Source organism: Letharia lupina, assembly GCF_014066315.1.
Source record: "Letharia lupina isolate WasteWater1 chromosome Unknown contig_9, whole genome shotgun sequence".
In the NCBI taxonomy this organism is placed as follows: Eukaryota; Fungi; Ascomycota; class Lecanoromycetes; order Lecanorales; family Parmeliaceae; genus Letharia; species Letharia lupina.
In genome coordinates, this window is record NW_023502978.1 from 1,058,888 (window position 1) to 1,075,362 (window position 16,475).

The following is a 16,475-nucleotide window of genomic DNA, read 5'->3' on the forward strand; positions in this document are numbered from 1 at the left end:
GTCTTCCATTTCTGGGGCTTACATTTTAGGGGCAAATTGGAGACTTGAGCAAAGCCCAATAGCAATAGACCTCGACGTGAACACCTCGCCGATGTCGGCCGCATCGCAGGCCATGTTTGCGACGTTGAGATCAATCAAGACCAATGCAACAGAAATTGATCCGGCCGTGCGCGGTCATGAGGGATTGGAAGAGTCATGGATCTTCTCTGCGGCATAGCCATGTCCAACACCACCTCCATGGGGCATGGTGCCTCAGTGTTTTTTACAGTATGTTTGGGCTTCGGCTCAGGCTTTTCAAGCTCGAGATCTGCCAGCCTCGCCGCACTCAGCTGCCTGACCACCTCGGCACGCCATCTCTGCACTCGACATGGCGCCTGCCGAGACTTCCCGTTGCCCGTGAGGACATGGGTTCTGGATGAGGGCGACCATCGCCCGTCCTTGGCAAGATTTGACGCAAGACGAACTGAACGAGACCAGAGATGCCCTCGTCACGTTGATCCGTACTCGTTTATATGCAACTCCAGATGAGCGCAAAGGCGGTTTTCTCCCACACGATTATATACTCCACCTTCTTTTCGAAGGATGCCGTAGCGTATCCTGGGGCACACCGGTGCACCCGCCGATCCTCCCACCATTCACGTGTGGCCTTTAAGTCGACCTCCGACGCTTGTTCCTGTGCCTCAGTTTCAACCTGCAAGCCATCCCCAACCTGCACCTCCGGTTCAACCACCAACTCGGGTTCAACCTGGAAATCAGCAGCTACCTGTTCAACCTTCTCATCCTCCTCCGAATTATTCTCGCGTTGCTCCTGTTCGGTCTTCTGCTTATCGCGAACTTCCTTTCCCTATCGCCAATGCGCCGGGGTCTAGACGGGATCTTGGAATGTCACACCTGCGTCCTTCTGTATCTTCGGCTCAGTCAACCGCAGTACCTGCCACTTCAGCTTCAACTCCTGCATCTGAGCAGCCTGGACAAGAACATCCAAACAGTCCTTCTCCCTCTCAGTCTACATCGACCGAGTCCACTTCTTCTATCGATTCTGATGATGTTCGTTCCTTGAATGAAACATACGATCTTGAATCTTTGAGGGTTCTTCTACCTGAGATCTTTTCTCGCTTACCTGACCGGCCTGTACCTAGAGGAAGCGTGCGAATGCCTGTTGGCACACCTCCGCATCCCAGAACCGCCTATTCGGAAGCGATCGCTCCAAGTACGGCTCGCCTTAACTCAGTCCGTCAGCCTGTCACCTTACAACAAGAGACTCCAGCAGAGCCTCCACCTCCCTACTCTCGTTCTGAGAGTCGTGATATCGTTCCTTCTATTTCAGAGCGGTATCAAGGGCTACTACTTCGTGCCCCTAGCGCCTACTATCGTGGCCTTGATCTCCCTCCACCAACTCCCCTTCCTAAGCCAGTCCCCAACACACCTGAGTAGGACGCAGAAGGGTGGCTACCAGTGTCTCGGCTGCACTGTGAAAACTTACGACGACGATTCGGCCTTCCGAGTCCACCATACCGGCTTCGAGACCGACAATAATGCGAAACGCGCCGAAGCCAGAGCCTGGAAGGACTGGGTGAACCTCCCCTTCAAGGCAAAGACGTCAGGTGATCTAGATGGTCTCAAACAATTGGGGTGCGAACGTTGTTTGCAGCGATTGGCACCACTCACCTTTGTGCTGGATCGACTGCCGCCGTTCCTGGTCGTAAGCTATGGACTCGAGCAGATAGGCGCGCAGGCAAAAAAAGAGATTCTCGATGACATTACCGTTTCCGCCTCGCGACCTTGGTTTAAGTGTGGGAGGATTGTAGACTACCGCTGGATCGGAGTCATCCGGCACATGAACGCCAATCACTTCGTACTCTACTGGAGACACAACGTGGACGACGTGCGGACCTATGATGGGCGTAGGGGAGGGATGAGCGCCATCTCTATGGCAAAGGCACGCTCCCAGATGCAGCGAATAATCGTCGCGGCCGTGATCTACCAGGCCTATGCTCCACACGCTAAAACCTGATTCATTCACCTCGCCCACGGGCGAAGCAAGTCAAGGAGTATATTGGTTTGAGCGTACGCTAGAAGTGCAGAGGGGTCAGATGTTGGGATTCGCCGGCGTTCATTCATGTACCACATGCTATAATATGGACGTTGTGATGACTCTGCCAATAGGCCCTGCGGCGGACAGAGAGAAGAAGGCTGGGAAAGCGGCGGCAGGTACGGCCACGAAAAAGGACGAATGTAGATCAGACCCATTCTATAACTTTGGACTGCGAATATGCTGACAGGGGCGCAGTGATCGTGGTTGAGAGTACCGATGACGACCATCTTCGAGCCAACGATACCCCCAGCAAGCATGGCAAGGGAAAGGACAAGGAACTCGGCAAGAAGATGTTGAAAGATTACCTTGAAGTTAAGGCGGATATGCGTAGGTAAAACTTGACGGACTGAAGCCTTGCCCTGTGGCAAGGTATCACGGCACTGGGTTAGTAGTGCTGCACGATAGCGTCAAATGCATTGCTTGAAGAACTATCTAGTAACAAGGGGTGCTTTTTCTTGTTGGGGCCAACTGTTAGGAAATCGGCAAGGTATAGATAGGGTTGGGAAAGTAGTAAGGTCGGCAAGGTAGTGGCTTGGTATCATGTACTTAGGTTCCAAAGTTGCACTTAGAATAGACAAGATTGGCACACATACCATGATTACCTATTCGTTTTGACTGCCAATGTATCACACGTTGCCAACACCATGCTCGCTGCATTTATTGGTAAGCATTGCTGAGAATTGTGGTATTTGGCCGCAGGACTGACTTCTCTAGGAACTCAGCTGCCTCGTCACGGCAGTATAATGTTGTGCCTGACCGTGACTATAACGGTGCATGCCCATTCGCTTTGATTGGTTAGGCACATTTGGGGGAGAACGATGGGGAGCTGGGCAAGGAGGCATTGGCGAAAAGGGCAAGTTTTGAAAGGTAGCGACAAACACTGGTAGAAGAGCACAAGATGACAAAGGCTCCTTTTACAGATCATCGAAATAGCAAGGCCAAATCTCAATCTGATGGAAGATCCTATGAATTAGCCTCTAAATTTGCGCCGCAGGAGAAACAAAAGGTCCCATTCCCACGCTTGATCGATTGAATCTGACTTGTTGATGAGTTGCAGCATTCTGATGTCGGTTCTTGCATCGCAAGCTCTATCGCAGAGCCGCAACTGATTGATCCTGAGATGACTTCGGAATCTTGAGGTAATTTGCCCCATGACACGGCTTCCTTAGAGCAAACAACCCCACCTTGATCGAGTATGTGCTCAATTTGAGTATCATAAATAGAGCCAGGTGCATAGAGTGTAAGTATCAGTCTGTTCAAGGAGCCTGATAGTGCTCAAGTAGAGTTAGCTTTGAGTAGCTTCAAAAGTGAAAGATAGTAAGATAGTCTTCTGAGGTTCTTCGTACCTACATGGTGGTACCCTCCGATACCGAGATCCACACAACGGGTGAGTACCGAGTTGGCGTTCAGCCAGATGTCGGGCCAGTATGCGGAATCACTCGTGGTTGTTTCGTTGAGAAGGCGTATCGATGTCATCGCGACTTTGCAATGGCCTGTACCATGATTCACAACAGTCGGAAGAAGGCCTGCAATCATGATTGAGAGCTGGCTGACCTTGAAGCACAAATCTCGGCACGTATTCTCGAAAATTTCGAGCTACAGGATTGATCCAAGGGGGGGGCTCTTCTCCACGTATGGAGAAGTAATGTTCTCTTCGATCAGTAGTTTGTCCTGGCCAACCGTCATGTAACGCGAGCACGAGGTCACGACAATCATTATAGATTGGCTGGCCATATATTAGGTCGCAGACGGGATCTGCTGTTGCGGAAGAGAGGAAAGCGAGGAACGACAGGATCGTATTGGAAATATTGAAGCGTGCTGCGAGCATTGATTAATGCTACTGTTCGTAGAAGACAGCTTCCTTACAGGGGCGAAAGTACCGCTCTTAACAAAGGTAACACAACTGACGCGGGAGATGAGAGGGAGGGAAAGAGCTGCGGTGGCACATGAATTCATTGAATAAGATCCACTTGGCGCGTTACTATCTCTACCCTCCCGATCTTCTGGATGGCATTACCCGGAACGTGTATCAAAATCGATGAGGACCCGGTACTGGACAGATGCGAGGGATGCGAGTCGACATGCTAGAATTGTAGCTGGACCCTAGGAAGCCTTCATGCAGGGCGCGAATTGTGCGGAAGATTACTCTTTGCCGCTCTCGTAGTCATTGGATCCACCTCCTGAGACCTGCACCACGGCATCTTGTGGGGGTCATCCGCCAATGTCTGCGGCAAAACGATGAAGGATCTGATGTAGAGAGGTGACGAAATGCCTCCAAATTGATGGACGTGTCTAGTGCTTTCAAGCATCTTTCTCAAAACTCGTCTGTAGTCTGACTCTTCGTTTGCCATGGGGTCTTATACCCAATGGTTGCTATTTTTTCTATCGTTTAAGATTACCCTTGCATTTTTGAGACAAATTTATGTTGTACTTGTAAGCGCAGCCGCAGAAGGATCCACCAGGCGGACCATCACCTGCATGCCACCATGTCTCAGAATGAGCCATTAAAAATCACATTGATTGGTGCTGGCACCATTGGCCTTTCTTTCGTAGCTCTACATTTCGAACAAGCTATTTCCCAAGGAGCGTCGAGCCTCGAGCTGACCATCCACGACTCCCGGCCTGACATTGAAGAGTACATACTCAACACACTGCCTGCATACACCAATGCAGAGATTACGAAGAAAGTCTACGTGACAGGTGGCTATGATGTGACCCTAGACGATGTCCTAGGACACGCCAGAAGCAATACATTAATCGTTGATAATAATCTGGAGACCGCAGTGTCGAAAGCGAGTATCATCCAAGAGCAAGGGCCGGAGAATGCCGCCTTCAAGACCGCCCTCTGGCCTAAGGTCGAGCAGCACTGCCCACCCGACGCCTTACTCTGGAGCTCCACGAGTGGCATTTCTGCCTCAACCCAGTCCACCGACATGAAAGACCGCTCCCGCCTAATCGTTGCGCACCCATGGAACCCACCTCATGTCATGCCTTTAATCGAAGTGGTCCCTTCTCCATATACAAGCCCGAAAGTGATATTGCGGACGATGGAGTTCTGGAAGAGCATGGGCAAAGTCCCTGTCTTGCTCCAGAAAGAAATCACAGGGTTCGCGGGTAACAGACTTGCCTTCGCCCTTTTGAGGGAAGCCATACATCTGGTCAATGAGGGTGTGGCTTCGGTCGAAGATATCGATAGCGTCATGGAGAATAGCCTTGGTCCACGATGGGCTGTCTCCGGCCCTTTCAAGAGCTATCAGGCCGGAGGGGGTGAGGGTGGGATTGAGGCTTTCTTCAAGAATATTGGTGCTACGGTACAGGCTTGTTGGGATGACATCGGGAAGGTGAACACGGGCGAAGGATGGGAGAAGAACATCTACTATCAGACAAAGGAAGCTTATGGGGTCGTTGATACGAAGGGGAGAGACGCGAAGACACGGAAAGTACTTGATGCTGCACAATCTAGTGAAGAGTGAAGGAATGACTTCCCCGGCGTTAATGCGCTTTTACGATTCGAGATTGACTCCTAAACTACATCAGACTACGTTGGGCAGACATTGCGAGGCGGGGAAGTATCTCGTGTGTGCTGCTTGTTGAGATAGGCACGATTGGTGCGGCTGGCTGATCATCGACGCCGCCCTTTTTCTTGCAGATCCCGTCTCTACAATCCCACGGCTTCAATGGCACACCAGCGACTAGTCTATCATTCTCATCAAGGGATCTCGAGATTCGTCCGCATCCACAGAATGGATGTGGCAGTGCCACCCAATAGAAAACCCCTTAGTCAAGTCCAAGCTTTCAGATGTCTTGTATGAAGCCTTTGCTCCCCCTCTTTCAAAGCCATCAAAATTGTCGTTTAGATTGAGACACCAAATAAAGTCGCACCATGAAGTTGGTATTGCCTACATGCTTGCTGGTAGCTCTAGTGCTTGGTAATGTGCTCTACGAGGCTCCTTTCGTTGGACATTCCAGTGTGGTGGCTAGATTAACTAGCAAAGGCGCTCACTGCGTGAGCGCACTCCAATTCCATCAAGACTTCACTAATAAATCGCATTAATGCTCTGCATTGCAAGCCAATCTCGGCAGTAAAATTTCCTTTCTTGGATCTACTGTCTTCATCAGCGAGCAGAATGACACTACGCTTGGATACTGGTCGGTCCAAGAGCAAAGCGTGATTCCTGCATGCAGATTGACCCCCAACTCCACGAACGATGTCTCCGTTGCTGTTTCAGAACTCGCCAAGCTTCACTGTCAATTCGCTATACGTGGTGGTGGTCACATGTTCTGGGCCGGATCTGCTAATATCGCAGGCGGAGTGACCATCGATCTGAGCTCCTTTACATCTGTCTCTGTTTCGGCAGGTCGCAAAATTACATCTGCAGGCGGTGGGACGCGGTGGTCAGCAATTTATTCCAAGCTCGATGCTATGGGCCTTGCCATCGTGGGCGGACGTGTGTTCGATGTTGGAATCGGTGGACTTATCCTTGGAGGTATTGGCATCAGTCTTCATTAGTCTCAAAGCTGACTCGACGACACGTGGGAATCCATGGTTTGCTCCACGATTCGGATTTGTCTGCGATAACATTGCCAATTTCGAGGTCGGTCTCCCAAATATCGTGCAGCGGTTTATACCACCAGGTCCGTCCGGATCGAAATCAAGAGCGCTATCCTCAAAGAACTGGACAATCTGCTGGCATACTGCAAAGAAGGCCGAAGTGGACAGCTTGCGGCGTATCGACGCCGGAGACGGCCAGGCAGGCCACGAGGTAATTGAGTTCCCTATTTCTCAAGGCTGGTAAGCAATTGCCGCGAGGTGTAAGCGCCAGCGTGAGTTGTGGGCCTACAACAAAACCCATTCGGACCGAAATTGACGGTGTTGAATTGACGAAAGATATTTGGCGGGTTAGCGACTCTGTAGAGCTTGTATCTACCTCCTTGAAAGATAAAGAATTGTAGAAAGCAGTTCCACGAAATGCAAACAGCCATCAAAAATTGGTGGCATTATTCGAGCAATACACGTTCAGAGTACTTGACCGCCAACAAAGTGAGACGAAGCCAGTCGGAAGTTTGGAATTGCGGTCTTCACTGCGGCTTACAGAACCTGACCATTCAAGGTTCTGTCGACCCAGCTTGCGTTGACGAAATCCTGCATCGTGCTGGATCAGGATCTAAGACTGCGGAGCAAATACAAAATGTCTCACAGGCTTACCTTGTCGAAGGAGATAAAGCATATGTCGCTGGAAAATTGAGTAAAGCCATTGCTCAATATGACCATGTGACGGAATTCTTAAAGCATCATCTCTGCCTGAAACTGGACGAAGATGCTCCAAGAGGTTTACTCGAGGCGGGGTTAGTCCCAAACCAAGCGCGGGTGTACGTAACCTTGTGCACCGCTCGCGCCCATCGGGCTTTAGGCGAAGGTGAGGACGAGTTGCGGCTGTTCGAAGAGTCTCTAAACGCCGAGGACGATGGATCCACCGTTCTCAGAGCGCTGGCGGACTTGTTTCCAAAGGCCGCACCTGAGCAGGCGGGAATGGTAATGGAGCGACACGATAAGCTTCAGAGTGGTGGAAGCAATCGACTTCGATGCTATTCGAGCCGTTTGGGAGGCTGTGTGAGCTCGGAGAACAATCGGTAAACCTGTGCTAGCTCGCACATGCTCTTCTATATGACTAGTAGAGCGCGAGCAGGGTCGGACACATGATAATGATCGAACACTTGCAGGCCGCGTTGTCGTCATGGAAAGCGTGGAAGACTATCGGAGGCAGGAACAGAATACTGTCTAGCTTATAGAATGGAGATAGAAACAGGAAACCTTTCATGAATAACCCAATACCTCGCCACTGACGGCACAGAGTCTTTTGATTCGTCAAGGCCCGGACCTTCGCATCTGATAGTAAACCTCATGCGCCCCCCCCCAAGTCTCCCAACGCTCTTGTGAAACCGCCTCTGTATCCTATCAAGACTGTTCTTCCATCCCAGGCCCCACAGTCCGCCGCCAAGCAGCAAGAGTTCCACTCCCAATCCGAAATAATCCTTCGGCGGCCATTCCAGCAAGTTCTCACAGAATTCTCTGTCCACTTTCCCAGGAATCATGAGTCATATGCCTGGAAAATCACTTTGGATACACCCTTGGGATAAATCGTTCCTCCCGCATGCAAAAGATCCCAAATGTGCCAGTGGCCATTGCCAAATTAGACAGTCTCGCTGAGATCTTGGTCTTGGGAGTTGGCGTGCAGCCTCTGCCACTCCTTTTCCAGTCTCGCTCTTGCCTCAGCAAATGTGAGTGAGAGGGTCTTGATGACCGGAGTCCGTCCATCCGTCGGGGCAATTAGCAGACGCATTTTTTCGTCATCGTTGGCGCCAAGAAGAAGGTACCGGTCAGCAACAGCGGAATGCGACGAGTATGCGGCGATATCACGTAGCACCACCGCGGGTCTTGTGCCTATCCAGAAACCGTTGTCATCGAATTTTATGAGCTCGAGTGCGACAGAGGCATTATTGCCGTCGTGAAAGATTACGAGGGAATTATCCAGTGAAATGGAATCGCAGATGAATCGAGAAGGTACGGGGTTGATGTCCATCTGACAAATTGACTGAAACCATAATGCTTCAGGCTCGCCTCTTCCCTCGAGATAGGCGAATTCGCCAGAGTCAGAGAACAGAAGCCGAGGTAGAAAGCCGTTTCTCCGCCAGGACCTAAATTGAATGTTATCTTAAGCATTCAATCGTCAGAGACGAGTTCTAGGAGATCATCTTACTCTGCCATAGCCTTCGTGGCTTGACCCTTAGGATTCTCGAGGACCCTCTTTTCCAATCTCATGAGGTCGAATATGGCGAGACGCAATGGAGGAGCCCTTTCTCGAATATCCTCGAGCTCGGTCGATGTTGGTGATGCATAGCTTATCGTCATCAAAGGCAGCGACGGGTGGAGAGAGGCATTCAGAGAAATTAATCCCTCGGGTAGTATCAGCTCAAGTCGGGCTGACGTCCTCTTCTGGAGATCTATACGGTATAAAAAGATAGCTGAAGAGTATCTGGATGTGTCCCCCCACTGGTCGCCTCTGCCCATGTAGATGACATAAGAATTGCACGCACTGATCTGGCAATCCAGACCCCAGGACGGGATTTTGTGCCGGTGAGGTTCGAGCAAGGTTGGGAGAGCCTCCATTGTGAAAGGGGTTAGGGTCAACCTTTTCGAAAGGTCGTCGCCCTCGGTGGTGGTGATGTCGAAAACTTCTGCGTTGATTATAAGTACACGGAGGTCCGGACTGAAACCTATAGGAAAACTAGTGCCCTGGGTAAGAACCCTTGGAATATCGCTTTGCGACCATTCAAGGTCAAAATGGCGAGCGGGTGCGTCGGGCGACGTCAGATCTATGATCTGTACCTTCCCACCCTCCCGCCCGTAGCACAGCAAAGCCCAGTGTGAACCATCTCTCGAGACAGTCGATAGTCTATAGGAATAGTCGTCAATCGTCTTGTTAGCATCGAGGAACTTTATCTCATCACCAAGCTCTATCCGCTGTATTGATCTCGTATCGGTGACCATCACTGCCGAAGTTGCGGCCTTGTGCACATGGATCTGGTATCGCTGTGGTACCAAATCTAGGTGCGAGTTGGCCGGGCTCGTGGCATGACTCGTAAGCCTAGGTGCGGTTGCAAGACAATCCCAAATCATCACATGCAATTTACTAGGGTGACACAGGAGAAAGCTAATAAGCCTTGTTTCATGCCGTGTGAAGTGGAATTTGCCCTCCCAGTAGTTCAGTGGCTCAGGGAACCGAAGTTCAATGAGCTTTTTGGAATCTGTGTCGTAAAGGTATAATATTTCTTCTCCAAAATTGAATGCAAGATGACCGAATGGCACTCCCAGCACCAGGTATCGACCAGTAGGACTTACGTCGACTAAATATCTCCTTTTATCTTCCCACGAAAAATTGACAGACGGGCTTGGTTCAAAGGGGTCAACTCGCCTAGCTTGGATGGAGTATTCCTCGGACGACTCATGGGCGTCAGGCACAGAACTAAACAGATATTGGCCATTACAGCTGTAGAACATATAATGGTACGAACCAACGTAATCACGGATACCATCAGGAAGCGGTCGTCTGCTACCTGTAAGAAGATCCAACATCCCGCTTGGAGTAACGCAATGGCGGTCATCCTTGAACATGACAGCTCTCGAGCCATCCATGAAAAGCGCGGGACTGGACTCAATTCTGAAAACAACCCTCGCCCAAGGCTCGCAATTCATCCGTCTTTTGAAGCTCATGTTTTCATCAAGTTTCCAGACAACTGTCAATTCGCGAGGGTTCCAGGGTGCTGCGTTCGAACTGGGAAACTCTGTAATATAGACTAAGGCGAGGTACCCACCGCTTGGGCTCAATTCAAGGTCAATAAGCCGCCATATCTGGTCCGGCCCTCCACCGAACTCTTCGGCTGGGGGTAGACGGTGTCCTGTCTCGTCATGTTGGACACAAATAGCCTGATTATCAGCTCTAATCACGGTTTCTCCCCAGATGTAGACATTTCGACCCTCATCGTGGACCAGAAAGACCGGCTCCTGGTTCGAAGACCCGATATGGAGGCTTTGTTGCAATTGGAGGTGCGGCTGGGGCTTTACCTGCGGTGGATGAGGAGCTCGATATTTGTTCAAGTGCAGGTCCTTTTTCCTTAAAGGAGTCTCGCCGTGCTCCTGCCACAGCTTTCGTAGACTTGGGTCAACACTAAAGATATCGCACAAATCTATGACATAGATTTCCCAGGGTCGTCGAGCAAGAATTCCACCATACTCTTCGAACACCCGCGACATTGCAATGCACCAGCTGGCGAGAAATTGGGAGCTGGCTTCTTGTCGAGGCCAAGGGTCTTCCCTAGAACCGTAGAATCTGTCACGAACCTCATCGACACCTACCAATAGGCGTAATGTGGTGTCCGGTTGCGAAGCCATACACGTTTCGACCCAAGAAAAAGTTGCTGGGGAATTAAATGTCTTCTCAAATGTCGGAGTGACCTCGAGTAAGTCATCCAGCTTGCAGTCTATCAAATGCACCAACCAGGAGAAACTTGCATATTCAAGCAGAGGTGCTCGAGCTTGACAGCGGTCAAGTGTGTCAGTTTCGAAGGCCCAATCTATTTGTGGAGCTTTGGATCCCAAGTCTACTAGAGGCTCGGCATTGGTGGCAACGCATCGCAAACACACTAGCGTGAGCTGCAGACTCCCACGTTCAGGGTCAACGAGAAGGCTAGAGAAAGCAGAACGATCTTTTTTATGTCGTGATCTTAGAAACTCCTTGACTGTTAGGTGGATCACTTGCAAAGTTCCTTTGCGGATCGTAACCAATGAACCACATATCAATTCGACGTCCTTGTCGGAGTAAGGAAACGATCGGTCATCCGTAAGTAGAGTATCACCATCCATCTCGTAGTGGAGGGTGAGAGCTTGCTTGATCTCGTCAATACCAAGTGGGCGCTGAAGAGATGTCAGTCCCTCATGCAGCCGACTTAGGACTAGAATGCTACCTACAACAGCCGTGACAACCCATATGAGTACCTTAGAACAAAGATCGAAGGAGGAACGGGTAAGTGTGGTTTGAAGTCTTTGCAGAATGCTCTTATACATTCCATCCAGGCCCGTCGGTAACTTTGCCAACGCATCTTGGACTTGAACCATCGAAAAGCAAGACTTGAGCTCCTTGAGCATAAGATAGACCCACAAGAACATCCCGTCATGGGCATTGCATAGCTTTGTGAAGACTAGACCACGCACCAAGGGATGTGAAAGCCGGGAAGACGCTTCGATTTTGGCTTCGACATAAGCTGCGATATCAGCATTGATGTCCTCCGGAGCTATCTCGATGGAGGAAACATTTTTCAGTTCGTTGTGTAGATGCGATTCCTTGCGACTCGTCACTATCACCTTGATAGATCTCAGCGTAGAAAGCCCTATCAGACCTTGAATCAATCGGCTGGGATCTTGGCATTCATCCAACGCATCTAAAATTACTGTTGCCGGGGTCAGACTTTTGACATGAGTGGAGAACAGCTGCCAGAGGACAGCAAAATTTACCGCTCTCTGCTGCCCAGATCTATCCAAGGCGAGTCCCAAGTCATCATTCAGAGACTCCATTGTCACTTGACCTTTGACCGACTTATACAGCTGATAGAGAAGAGATCGTATAATTGCAGTAGGTGTATTCTTGTCGACGTCAGTTTTCTTGCAGAAAAAGTAGAACACATCTTCTCTGGCAGGATCCGGTTCCTCGGACTCAAAATGATCTATCAGGAACGAAGACAGTATCGTCTTGCCTGCCCCAGGGTTCGCACAGATCCACAATAGTGATTGCCCAGACCTGTGGCTTGTATCACAGAGCTGCATCACTTCAGTCTTGTCCAGGACCCAGATGCAAGTCTTCGGATGACGGAGTGCTCTTGCGCTAGCGAGATCATTTGAGTAGTATTCGACATCGTAGGCAGCAGGCGCCAGCCACGCGGTGATCTCCTTCCGCCGTGTCAAGCTCTGGGCATGCAATATTTCCAGACTCATCAGTTTTTGATTCACTCTTGCAACTTTCGACTCCCCTATATGTTCTGCAAGCGCAGCACCTGACTTGTCCGTTAGGCATTTGCGCTCTTGAAAGCCATGATCCAGGTCACGTACTTTCTACTCTATCTCGGTTCCTGATCATTTCAAACTCGAGATCGCTGAATTCTGTATTGAAGTCGTTCCAGATGACACGCAGGAAATTCCACAGTCGGCGTCTCCTATAAAATTTGCAAGCTTTTGCCCAGAACCCGATAATTGAAACATAGAACGCATTTACGCAATGTGCCACTAATATTGAGTCGAGAAAAGTCTCCGTATAAAGCTCAATCCGAGGCAAGCAATCGATCATCCGGGTGAGAGCCTTGCAGAGTTGTTCGTATGCCTCCGCTGCGTCTTGTACAATCTACACGAGAAGACAGCTAGGCATAAGCAACGAACATGTCATTGTGATACATCTTCTAGGATCTATGAATCTTGTCGACAAATGCCAGAGATTGGGAGGGCGCTTGGCAGCGCTGTTCATTGGCTCGAAGATTTCGATGCTTACAAGGAAGAGGAAACGAGACGACGACAGAATAAGCATAGTATTTACCGTCAGGACGAACTTGATGCTACCCCACAATAAACATCCTGGGCTTGGTGTTCCTTGAGCAAGCATATCGATTGAGGCGCTGAACCTTTGCAAACGAACGAGGCCACCGCGGACACCGGCAGCAACCTTGCTGTCCGAGTGTCTTTCATGCCATTTTTCGATCTCATTGACGACATCTTCGGGTCCAGTAGGTATCATGATACGTTTCATATCTTTTTCTGATAGAGATTTTCGGTAGGTGTCTCTGGCATTTCTAAAGGCAACGATCGTAGCCGTATCTCCAATTTTCGGTACTGGAGTTGTAGACCGACTGATAGGAGATCGCGCCCGATCCACAGGGGAAGGTGCCCGGCTCACGACTATATTTGGCTCCCGTGACGATGAAAGAGTTGCCATAGCTCGAGAGTCTGAGTAGAAGGTTAGTAGTAATGATGATCGAGGATGGTCAAGGAATATGAATAGGCGGAATTACGGAAATAGCGCCGTCCTCAGCCTTCCCCAGCGCTCCTTCCCCGCGACACCATCCCCGCAGCAAAGGGAACGCAGACGCTCAAAAACCCTTGTACCTGGAACTTGCGGGACTATCAGTGAGGGGATCTGCTTTGGTGAGAAGCTTTCTCCTCACACCTGTCTATGTATCTACGTCCGTGAAACAGACCATTTTACTGACCGGCAAAATGCCTTTCAAGTCCACTCAGCCAGATATCCCGCGTACGTCATTTAGCTCTAGGTCTGTGAAGAAAAGGCTGACTCACTCAATTGACTACAGTGCCGACAGATGTCACGATCTGGGACTGGCTATTTGATTCTCCCTCCTCTTCGCTCAAAAAGCATCCGTCCTCAGCACTGCGTGGCTACAGTAATGGCATCACAGGCGAGCGGATCAACTACGCTCAGGTTCAAGAGGCGACGACCTACCTCTCGACGGCGTTGGTCAAACGATATGGACTGAAAGAGGGGGAAGCAGTGGCATTGTTCAGCCCTAACAATATCTGGTATCCAGTAGCTATGCTAGGAACCCTGAGAGCTGGTATGCTATGTGGTCTTCTGGCTGGCCAAGCTACATGGTTGACGAAAAGTGCGAGCAATAGGTGGGGTTGTCTCTGGGGCGTCGCCGGCCTACAACATCGAAGAGATGACATACGCACTTAACAAGGCCGGTGCTAGGTTCCTTATGACCGTACCTGCGTCAATGGACGTTGCTGCCGCAGCAGCAAAGAGCGCTGGGATTCCCAAGGAGCGGGTGTTTCTTCTTGAAGGCGAGCTAGAGGGTTTCACGGCCATGCAGACACTTTTGGATATTGGAAGATCATATGCGGAAAACGGCCAGATTCCGAGCTTCAAGATTCCCGAAGGCAAGGAAAGTAAGGACGTTTGTGCTTTTTTGAGCTTCAGCTCTGGCACGACTGGGTTGCCGAAGGCTGTGATGATAGTATGACACCATGCTGTTTTGCCTCTATACCGTACTCATCCTAATACCCTTGGTTTCAGGCTCATCAGAACGTGATCGCACAGGTCTTGCAGGTACAAATGATTACACCACCCAACCTGCAGAAGATTTTGGCTGTACTTCCTGTCTTTCACAGTAAGTGCTACACGGTTTCTTGTACAGCAGCCCAAGATATTTGTGGTATCCCGACTCCAGATTGTGGCTGGATAGCGCTGGAGAAATGTCACAATGCCGAAACCCTAGGAATTTTGTCCAAAATAGACAGCTCATGGGTTGCTTATGGCTAATGATCAACGCCACCAGTCACTGGCCTGGTCCACGCCCTTCACCTCCCTATCTCCATCAATGCTGAAGTATACATGCTTCCAGCTTTCACAATGAAGGACTTGCTAGATACAGTGGTCAAACACCAGCTCCGAGAATTGCTCCTCGTACCGCCCATTCTAATCAGACTTGTTCGCGACCCACTCGTCGATAAGTACGACTTATCTTGCTTACGCCGATTCTCTACTGGTGCTGCTCCTCTATCGGAAGAGATACTCCACCTTCTCAAGAAGAAGTTCCCACAGACTGAGTTCAAGCAAGGTACGAGTTCTAGTCTTGCCCATCAACATTTAAATTAAACATCTCTACTAGCGTATGGTATGACCGAGTCTTGCTCTTGCATTACGGCTCATCCACCAGAGAAGTATGATTACAGGTACGGTCACACTGTGGGAACAATCTGCGCAAGCACAGAAATCAAAGTAATTGATCTATATGGCAATGAGCTTGGTCTCAATCAACCCGGAGAGGTAAGGGCAGGTTAGATCTCCTATAATGGGTTGGCTGATCTAACGCGCTTTTCGAAGATTCTGACTAGGGGTCCCCAAATCACGATGGGATACCTCAACAATCCCAAAGCCACAGCTGAGACTTTCGACAAAGACGGCTGGCTACATACCGGAGATCAAGGCATCATCGACGAGGAGGGCATGCTAACCATCACCGACCGCATAAAGGAATTAATCAAGGTTAAAGGCATTGGTGTTAGCCCCTGCTGAACTTGAAGACTTGCTGCTTGGCCACCCCAAAGTGGAAGACGCTGCTGTAATGAGCGTGCCAGACGACTATACCGGCGAGAGACCGAAGGCTTACGTTGTCCCAAAAGATGAATTCGAAGGCAGCCAAGAATTTGGACAGGAATTGATTAAATATGTGCAAGAGAGAAAGTCGAGGACTAAGTGGATCACTGAACTGGAGTTTGTTGGGTAAGACATCCCTTCTTACCAGCCATAGAATGGTTGCCGTAATGCTCGTCTCTTGTGTAGGCTCCATCGAGACGTCGTTCAAGTCGAGATGTACTCTGAAGAAGTGCTGACGCCGGCATCTTGTAGAATCATACCGAAATCTGCTAGTGGGAAAATCCTCAGGAGGATGTTGAGAGATCAAGCCAAGGCAGACAAGAGCACGAAGCTCAAAGACGATGTCAAGGAAAAGGCGAAATTGTAGATGAAGCAACTGATACTATTTTATGTGTACCCTTGTTCTACAGCACATAGCAAATCAAAAACACTGTACTAATAAGCAAATGGGAGCGCCTTTTTCTGAATGAGTATTGATCAATATTGTATCATACCATGGTACAAATACGTCGCCAGCAAGAATAAAGAGATGCCTCCGTCCCTTTAAGAAAGTGCTTCGTAGCATGCAGCTCGACACGTTGTCACCACTCAGCACTGAGCAATGGCAGCAATTCAAGAAGGTAGATAACGGTACAAAGATCAGGGAGATTAAAGGAGAACGCGCAATT

At 49.8% G+C, this 16,475-nt stretch overlaps 4 protein-coding genes across 4 annotated transcripts; 3 read left to right on the forward strand and 1 right to left on the reverse strand.

Annotated features, from left to right (window-relative positions):
* Positions 1-91: 91 nt before the first annotated feature.
* HO133_010796 (uncharacterized protein) lies at positions 92-2,430 on the forward strand (the record flags this gene model as incomplete). Its single annotated transcript, XM_037301647.1, has 4 exons — positions 92-123; positions 1,240-1,793; positions 2,167-2,235; positions 2,291-2,430. 4 exons carry the CDS (start codon positions 92-94, stop codon positions 2,428-2,430), a joined length of 795 nt encoding a protein of 264 aa, XP_037153281.1.
* A 2,151-nt stretch (positions 2,431-4,581) lies between these two features.
* Positions 4,582-7,730, forward strand: HO133_010797 (uncharacterized protein; the record flags this gene model as incomplete). Its single annotated transcript, XM_037301648.1, is given in 4 exon segments — positions 4,582-5,564; positions 6,215-6,582; positions 6,596-6,858; positions 7,191-7,730. The coding sequence occupies 4 exon segments, from the start codon at positions 4,582-4,584 to the stop codon at positions 7,728-7,730; spliced, it is 2,154 nt and encodes a 717-aa protein (XP_037153282.1).
* Positions 7,731-8,286: 556 nt separating this feature from the next.
* HO133_010798 (uncharacterized protein) lies at positions 8,287-13,629 on the reverse strand (the record flags this gene model as incomplete). Its single annotated transcript, XM_037301649.1, has 4 exons — positions 8,287-8,791; positions 8,854-12,700; positions 12,756-13,044; positions 13,234-13,629. 4 exons carry the CDS (start codon positions 13,627-13,629, stop codon positions 8,287-8,289), a joined length of 5,037 nt encoding a protein of 1,678 aa, XP_037153283.1.
* A 281-nt stretch (positions 13,630-13,910) lies between these two features.
* Positions 13,911-16,174, forward strand: HO133_010799 (uncharacterized protein; the record flags this gene model as incomplete). The annotated part of the gene is made up of 9 exons (XM_037301650.1): positions 13,911-13,944; positions 14,003-14,263; positions 14,325-14,665; positions 14,725-14,818; positions 14,987-15,268; positions 15,368-15,477; positions 15,535-15,709; positions 15,759-15,933; positions 16,060-16,174. 9 exons carry the CDS (start codon positions 13,911-13,913, stop codon positions 16,172-16,174), a joined length of 1,587 nt encoding a protein of 528 aa, XP_037153284.1.
* Positions 16,175-16,475: the final 301 nt, after the last annotated feature.